We start from the raw sequence: 8884 nt of genomic DNA, 5'->3' as shown, positions 1-8884 counted from the left end.
GAGAGAGAGAGAGAGGCAGAGAAAGACACAGAGAGAGAGAACAAGAGATCACGTTGGCCACTTAAAATACAGGCTATTCTATACATTTTTTGGTGTTTTTTTTACTTTTTAACTAAACTGTGTTTTCATGATTTATCTTCTTTCAGACAACCCCAATCATTAACTTGGCGCCCTCACAAGGAAAATGGATCCCAAAGAAGGAAAGAAACAAAGAAACAAAGAAAGAAACAAACAGACAGACAGACAAACAAACAAACAAAAAAATAAAGGATTGGAAAGGTGGTAGGTGTTACCAAGCCATGCAATAAAATAACATTATGTTTGAGCCAGAAAAAAGGATACATGAAGGGATACATAGGCGTTCAAGTAAAGAGACTCAAAGGGAGACAGATCGACAGACCTTATAAGGTAGATAGACAGATATGAAGATGATAATGACCTTTCAAAGACCTACCTTCAGAGGTAAGGCAATACACAAACACCGTTCGAACGTAATGAACGCTGTGATCCAGGCGGTGATACGAGTGAAGGTCACGTGAGGCCAACCAGCTGTCAGGTACTGGGGGTCAGATTTGATTTGGGAAATGTAAAAAAGACGAACTACGAGGTGTGTCAGATTCTTTATATTATGTTACAAGACAAACCCTGCTTAACAAAATAAAATGTAGAAAAATGCAATAATTTGGTCACTTAAAACGACACCAGCCCATTGTGAAAGAGGTGCTTGAAGGAAGGATGCTGGGCACGAGAGCCAGGGGAACGAGAGGTAGCTATTTGTCGCTCCGATGACACATGCAGAAGACCCCAGTTTAATGTGGGGAGAATTTTAATCGAGTACCTCGGTCTTTCTGCTGGCATGTTATATACCTCCCAGTCGGTGTTAGCCCTGACAGGCAGGGTCGAAGCCAACCTCGTAAATGATCTATCTATCTGTCTATCTATCTATCTATCTATCTATCTATCTATCTATCTATCTATCTATCTATCTATCCACTTCAAAAAGGGAAGAAAAGAAATGAGTTCATATCATATACATTTCCCCTCAGCGAATATTATTAAGAGAATCAGAGACCTGTACGTCTATAGGATTGAATGGAAGGTCCAGCTCATTGAAGAGGGGGTTGAAGCAAATGTTGTGCCAGATGAGAGTCACCAGACACCCGAGATGAGAGTCACCAGACACCCGAGATCGGAGATGGCCAGACCTGTAGAAACATCGAAATATTATTTAGCTTTTGTAGGGACAAGTGGGTACATAATATGTCCCATTTCATTTATTGTTATAGTTTTTTTTATGTTTCAGATAATCTGTATGTAAAATGAAGTTACGCTTCTTTTTTAAAGTGCCCCAAGTCTTCAGATGTTGTCGAACAACAAGAAGGCGTGTTTTCAAAGAGTTAAGCAGACGGAACCACAAGCATAAACACACCAGTAGTCAACGACCGACCATCATACCGAGCAGACTGACATTGACGGGGTCACTGAATCCTAGCTTGACAAACACGATTATGTTGATGATGTTGGTGACGGTGCCGAAGACGTCGATGATCTCACAGATGATGGCGAAATTCACCACTTGGAAGATGAGTTTGACGTCATCGCTCACCAGACCGACGTCTGAAGCAAGTTCTATCGTCTGGGACGAGTTGTTGGTCTTGAAGTTATGCATGGTTAATTCCCTTGTTGAATGGACTGGAATTAAAAGCGAAATCGCTGTAATATTATACAAAAGAATATATAGAAATATGCTTGTTAGCTTTTTGTTTGTTGGTTGTTGGTTTTGTGTGTTTTGACTAGTTTAATTCTAAACAGAACATTATAATAATATATGGAATTCAAGCGCATGAACAAAATAAAGACAATGCAGAGAATCTAGTTTGTTTGTTATGGGCTATTTTCCCTAATTCCATTTTATTTCGTTTTTTAATTAGCAGAAGACGAAAAGCGAGAAATGTCGAAACTGTGCAAGTTTTTAACGTCTTTGACAATACTATAAGATTATTTAGGAGGCGAGAACTCCAAATTCAACTTCTATCTCCAATTTGATCCGTCCAAATGAAAAATTCATGAAAAGTGTCTTTTTCCATGGACACAATCTCGGACTGAATTGGGTCTGGAACCCCCAAATCCGAAATCTTGAGCTAGCTAGTCCGATAGCCTAACCACTAATAGTCTACCCAGCGCCACATAGTGACAGGAATAAACAAATGAAGGTGAATATTTGTATTGAAAAAGACACGGAAAAAAGAAGAGCCCCCTGCCCCCACCCCCTAAAAATAAAAAATAAAAAAAATTTTAATTACATTAAAAAACCCCAACAAAACAACAACAACAAACAAACAAGACACAAAAAAGGCCCAACAACATAGCGTTGTGAACTAACTAAACAAAAAGGAAAATATGAAGACACAACGAGAATATCCCACAATAAACCAATCACATACAATACAAATCAAGGGAATACAAGACAACCCAAGGCTGCACACAAACTAGAGAGCATGTAGGCCTGTTGATCATTGATTCGGAAAATCAGAAGCACAGGCGTATTCAGAAAGCGTAAGTAATTTTATATTTAAAATCATTGAGAGTACATGTTTTCACTGGGATAACAATATTGTAAGTGAACGTACTTCAGAGTTGTTCTAACTTTAAATAAAATGTGTTCTTCTAGCTTCAGAAGTCTCCATCCACCTGCTTCTGCTTCGTCCTTATAATATGATATTAAGGTACTTTCCTTATATAGTAACGAGGTCTCTATTTATGGATATGCCAATATACACCTTAGACAAAGACGCTTGGGATATTTTAATGATATTATTATTTTCTAAGATGGTTTACTTCATAGTTTTTTGTTTCATTTTCCATAGCTATAAATTTGGAGAAAATACGGAACGATCAATATAGCCAAAGTAGAAATTACATACCGGAAAACCATAAACACATGATGATGATGACAGGTGCTTACATTTGTCAACACCGTTTAAGAAAGTAAAGCCTTAAAAAATAGTACGATTAGCACATTTTGATGGGGGGGTTTCCTCGTGACACTGTGTACCCTATTATTATCTGCTGCATTGAAATGTGGCCTAAAGTGTTGCTAATCGTTTTATTTGAACAAGTCCCAACTGTTTGACAAGTAATAAAAACAGGCGATTGCCAACAAACTTCAACAGGTTATGCCAGTAATATCGTACTGGTAAGAGTAGGGAATTAATATTTTGAATAAAGACATTTTTTATCAAACAAGACGGCCAATGAACGCTTTGTACTCATAGAACGACATTTTAGTTCGACTCGGGGAATTAGATTTAAGTAGGCATGATCAAGTCTGGGGCTCAAAATTTGTCTCTATTTTGTCAAACTTCGTGCATCGATTGTTTTTACAACATAATAACTTCTTCCCTCATTCATGGAGCAGACGTGGCCCAGGTACAGACTGCTAGGAGAAATCTTTGTCTGGCAGAAAAAATGTCATATTTTGATTCCAACGAAACATTCCAATACTGAAATCAAAACTCACTAACCTTTAAAGTATTCAAGAATTACATTTTTATATCCAGGAAAACGACATGCTTTTGTAAGTTGATAGAGTGGCAATAACAATGAGGACACTCTGTTTAGGGGCATTTCGAACAGAGAAAATCACATCTCAATCTTCCATGCAGATAGTTCAGTTCTGTTTCCTTTACCTGAAACTTAAAATGGCAGGCAACATCACTCAAGCTCTGAATCATGCAAATTCTTGTTTCCGATTTCCATTCGATGGTTTTAAATTCGCGGCAAAATTTCTTCTGGTCTGTCCTTGTTCGGACAAATTATGTGTGCGGCCCCTAAGTCCTTTAAGTTAAAGGAATATGTATCACGGGTAGCAAGCAAGCAAAAAAAAAAGAATGTTTGCAGTCTGAAACGAATGTATTTGTACTGTGTACGTGATAACTCGTGTGAACATATTTCGATATCTCTTAGTCCCTGGCTTTCTATTAAAAGCTATGATATTGTTAGTCTCACGAAAAGGCCAACAACATCATAAATAAAAAAGAACGATATTTATTAGTTTGGCCTTGATACTGATGCGACAGATTTTTGGTACTAGACTTTGCTTTCGCCAAACATATCCTACCCACTCTACAAATTTTGTTTTCAGAAATCAAGAGAAACTTAGGGATAAGCTCATAATTTTTCGGACGCGTTCTCGACTTGTGTAACCTACTACATTGTCTTACAGTGATACTGCTCCTCTCAAATTCTTTGAAAAAGCATTTCGCTCAATGTCCATGCTATAGTAATATTGTTTTACCCTAGATTTAAAAGGTGTACACCAGTTGAGAAGAGTGGTCCTTGGGTCTTTACTTAGAATACTTTCCATTACCATAGTTCTCTGAATACCAGGCTGAGTCTTCTCTGGCTCAGGTTGACGTGTAATTGTTTACGGTCGTCAGCTTCTCTTTTGCATTTTTTCATATTACTTAACTTAACCTTTTCCATACTGATACTCGTATGGGGTAGAGTACTCCCTGCATACTGGTCTGGTGACTTTTTAGGACCAAAGATATGTTTTTCTGTACGACTTTTTGTTAAACATTAACAGTGTTTATCTTGCGTGCAGAATCTACAACGAAATTGTCAGGAAGACGGACATTCGTGGGATGACCTTCTCCGGCCCTGCCCTAACAGCCTTGACCTTGTAGATGGTTGCTTTCCGCCACGTCCTGTGTCGCCATGCGTTGTGTGTTGTGCTGAAACATTAGAATTTGCCAGAATATTCTGATACACCCTTGGATGTCATCAAACGGAAAGTACATATCTCGCCCCGTTTGCGAACTATGTCCAGAAGAAAAACAACAGAACAAAACAAAGACAATAACCAGGCGAAACACTCTCTATACTCCCCTCCCTCCACCATTTCCATCCCACAAACTGATCTGACCATGGTCCATCGTCTCTCAAGAACCTGGGGCTCCATCAAATGCTCATTGAGACCAAGTCTGTTATAATAATTCCATAACTCTGACAGATGTGCTCACGAAGCAGTTGGGCTAATGCTACCAACGGTGAGCAAATAACTGACTGTTGCATCTGTACCCTTGTAAGATACATCTTTATTGCCCAGATCCTGGCCCTTTGGTTCGGTGTTTCGCCACGTGTGCGCGCACACACACACACACACACACACACACACACACACATGCACACACACCCACACATACACACACACAAACACACACACACGCACATGTTGGTTTACAATCACATGCATTATATAAATGAGCAGCAATATAAACCATAATAATCTTAAGCAGCTCAATGTTATTCTGATGCATGCTCTAAGGTCATATGAATACTTATAGCAAGATGGTTAAGATGGAAGAATTTTGATGGATGATGGCAAAATTGACCTTCTGTATCTTTCTTTGATAGAGGTCAGAAGCCTAGGTCTTTTACTTCTGGTTGATGTTTTTATTTTAGGGAACAAGGGATGTTTGTTGTAAAAAAAAAGATGGAATTATTTATTTTAGTGCAAGCTGTTATGTACAATTATTCATCCAAGTAGGGGAATGTAGATTTTTAAATGTTATATGCTTTCCGTATTAATTGATTTAATTTTTCTTTATCTTGTTGTCTTGTGTTCCCGGCCCATGCTGTTATACAAAAATTGGTCATACTTTCTATGGTTGAATGATAGAATGTGGACATCAAAGTTTTATCAACTTTAAAATACATGAGCTTCCTTAGAAAAAACAGTCTTGTGTTCACTCGTTTGTGCAGGAGAGAAATGTGGACACGCCAGTTGAGTTTGTTGTCTATTGTAACACCCACATACTTATAATCTGGTCAACGTTTCCACATTTAATTTCCAGTGGCTGCAGAGGCAGTTTCTTTTTTTCTTAAGTCAATAACAAGTTCTTTGAGGGTTTTTTTGTCACATTTAAAAGCAGCTTATGATGACTTTCAAAACTTTCAGAAAAGTTAAGAACAAAATTTCGGTTAGTGGTTTCGTTATGGTCAGCCTGAATTAGCCCAATTATCGTTCAATCATCCGCAAATTTTATCAACTTGATTATACTGTTGTCTATCTGGCAATCGTTCGTGTATAGTGTGGATACAACTGGTGACAAAACACATCCTTGGGGGGGGGGGGGGGGCCTTGATTTGTTGAGATGTACGTCGATGACGAATGTTTTAATTTTACATGCTGGGTTCGGTTGGTAAGAAAACTGCCTGTCCATGATATCAAATTGACGTTAACACCTATATTTTCTGATTTCTTTAAAAGGATAGCTGGCTAGATAGTATTAAAGGCTGACGAAAAATCAACAAACTGGATCCTACAGTATGTTTTTGACTTGTCTAAGTGTCTATATATTGTCAAGAAATAGTAGAATGGCGACTTCCACACTTCTCCCGTGACGATATGCGAATTGTAGAGGGTCTTGGATGAGTTCTATGCATGTCATAGTCTTTTTAGCACAATTTGTTCTTGACAGTTTATAACTACGGGTGTTAATGCTATTGGTCTTAGGTCTTTCATTTCTGTAATTGTTTTCTTTCTTTGTAAGGGAGACGATTTCAGAACATTTCCAAATAATTTGAATAGCATGTGTCAGCAAATACTGGTTGATAATATAGGTGTAAATAGAACTAAGTTGTGCTGAACACATTTTTAGAATTTTGGGTTGCACACCGTTTGGGCCACATGCCTTTCTCACATTCACACGTCCAAACACACATGTAACCTCACGTTCTTCAACAACAACAACATTATTTTCATTTGTGTCGGTGTTCACACATGGCAAGTCACACTGACTGCCTTTGTCACATTGAGAGAAAAAGGCATTAAGTTTATTTGCATAGTTCTCTTCCTGGTCAACACATACGTTTGTTGGTTTATTTTTGTAGCTCACTGTGGTCTGAAGTTCCGCTTACACGCTCAGATTTGTTTGTCAAACATTTTTATTCAATATTTTTTGACAATGTAACGTTTTCCCTAACAGCTCAATTTTTTTTATCAATCATTTGTTTGTGCCAAGAGTTTGTTATGGACGCACCTACAACGTTGGCTCTTGCTTCAGCCTTGCGAAGAATAATTCTTCTCTTGTGGCATCTGAATACCACTCCCTGCATTTCAGCAGCAGAGAATCATAGGCTGCTTCTTTTTTTAAAAAATCTTGGTCACTATATTCTTTACTTTTAACTTTCCATAGTTCAGGCAAACTCTGGCACACTTCAGTCAGCTTCAGAATAATTTTTTCTCATCCTTTGATTGCGCCATGATGATGTAAAAAGTAGATCTTTTCTATCCGGCAGCAACTTAAAAAATAATGTTGGCACAAATAAATGTGATGAAGCCCACTCACGATCAAATAGTTTGATGGTTTGACAAGAAATATCAACTGACAACAGATCCGTCTAACATTTAACATTAAATTATATTGACCTTCAAATATGCCCATACACGATCAAAAACGTGTTTTTAAAAAATGTGTCAAACATATTTGATCAAACCATTAAACAAATTTGAGCGTGTATGGGGCTTTGTCTATAACTTTTAGTTCTGTTTTGTCATGATTTTTCAAAAGCCTTTTTCTTTTTATGGATTAGGTCTTTGATTCAAGAATTTATCCACGGTTTAGAGTTAGGGAAGATGGTAACTTGTTTTTTTAAGGGCCACCTTATCTTCCCAAAATTTAACATAGTCTGTGACTGTTGTACATGAATCATAGATATCACAACATGCATTGATAAAGACATTCCAGTTGAAAACATCCTCTCGGTCTTCACTTTCTTCAGTCCAGGTGGTGAAATTTCGAACTTCTGGTTTCGTTCGTCTCAATACAGGGCGGTACAGATGAAGTAGTAATGACATGTTGTGGTCAGAGTTGCCGATGAGTGGGAGGGCAACACACTTGTAGGCTTGGTGACATTGCCATAACACAAATCTAATGTCCTTTGGCGTCTCGTTGGAACGTCGACGTACTGGGTCAAGTTAGGTAGGGCGGCCTTAAGAGCTGTTAAAGTCACCGGTAGTAACGAAAGATGTTATGATGGTGCATCCGGACAGGTGATTGTTGAAATCTTGCATACGAGGTAAGGGATATCCATCATCCTTGGTAATAATAATAAATAGCATTTATACTGCGCATTTCCATTTTCTAAAAGATGCTCAATGCGCATTACAATGAAAAAGACATCACATCTTAAAAATTAATCGACACAAATGTGTACGTAAAACAGAGTATTATACATATAATATAAATGCATATGTGTAAAATTTTATACCAGAAAAACAGTCTCGCAGTGAGGTTGAAAATGTGTTCACTAAAAATATACAATGCAATAAAATTCACGAACAGTCAAAATACAGTTGAAACGTGAGTAACTAGAAACATTCATTAAAACATTAATTCTATACAGATAGAAAAACATTTCCGTTCTCTCTCTCTCTCTCTCTCTCTCTCTCTCTCTCTCTCTCTCTCTCTCTTCTTCTTCTTCTTCTTCTTCTTCTTCTTCTTCTTCTTCTTCTCTCTCTCTCTCTCTCTCTCTCTCTCTCTCTCTCTCTCTCTCTCTCTCTCTCTCTCTCTCTCTCTCTCTCTCTCTCTCTCTCTCTCTCTCTCTCTCTCTCTCTCTCTCTCTCTCTCTCTCTCTCTCTCTCTCTCTCTCTCTCTCTCTCTGGTAGCTGTGTTCCGTCTGTATTCTACTTCTTCTGATGGGGAGGGATTATTGTTGTTGGCGTTTTCTGGGGGCGGTAATTATTACTATTGTTGTTGCTATTGCAGCATATTCTCTTGGCGTTATGACAGGAGGGAAAGAAAAGAAGGATAAAGTGGAAGGGAAAACCGTACCCCCCGCCGGGGGGCGGAGAGGAGGGGGGGAAGAGCGAATTTTA

The 8884-nt window shown here is 38.2% G+C and overlaps 1 protein-coding gene across 1 annotated transcript in view; it reads right to left on the bottom strand.

Moving 5' to 3' along the window:
* LOC101853325 (allatostatin-A receptor-like) overlaps positions 1–1669 on the bottom strand; it is a 7703-nt gene extending 6034 nt beyond the window's left edge. The window contains exons 1-2 of the mRNA XM_005100282.1: positions 1448–1669; positions 455–559 (exon numbers count right to left, since the gene is read on the bottom strand). Coding sequence (XP_005100339.1) covers positions 455–559; positions 1448–1669 — 327 coding nt within the window. The remainder of the gene's footprint in view (positions 1–454; positions 560–1447) is intronic.
* Between the last annotated feature and the right edge of the window lie 7215 nt (positions 1670–8884).

This window comes from Aplysia californica, unplaced genomic scaffold (genome assembly GCF_000002075.1).
Source record: "Aplysia californica isolate F4 #8 unplaced genomic scaffold, AplCal3.0 scaffold00242, whole genome shotgun sequence".
Lineage (NCBI taxonomy): Eukaryota > Metazoa > Mollusca > Gastropoda > Aplysiida > Aplysiidae > Aplysia > Aplysia californica.
Note: the sequence above shows the minus strand (reverse complement) of the source record. Positions and strands in the feature narration are given on the sequence as shown.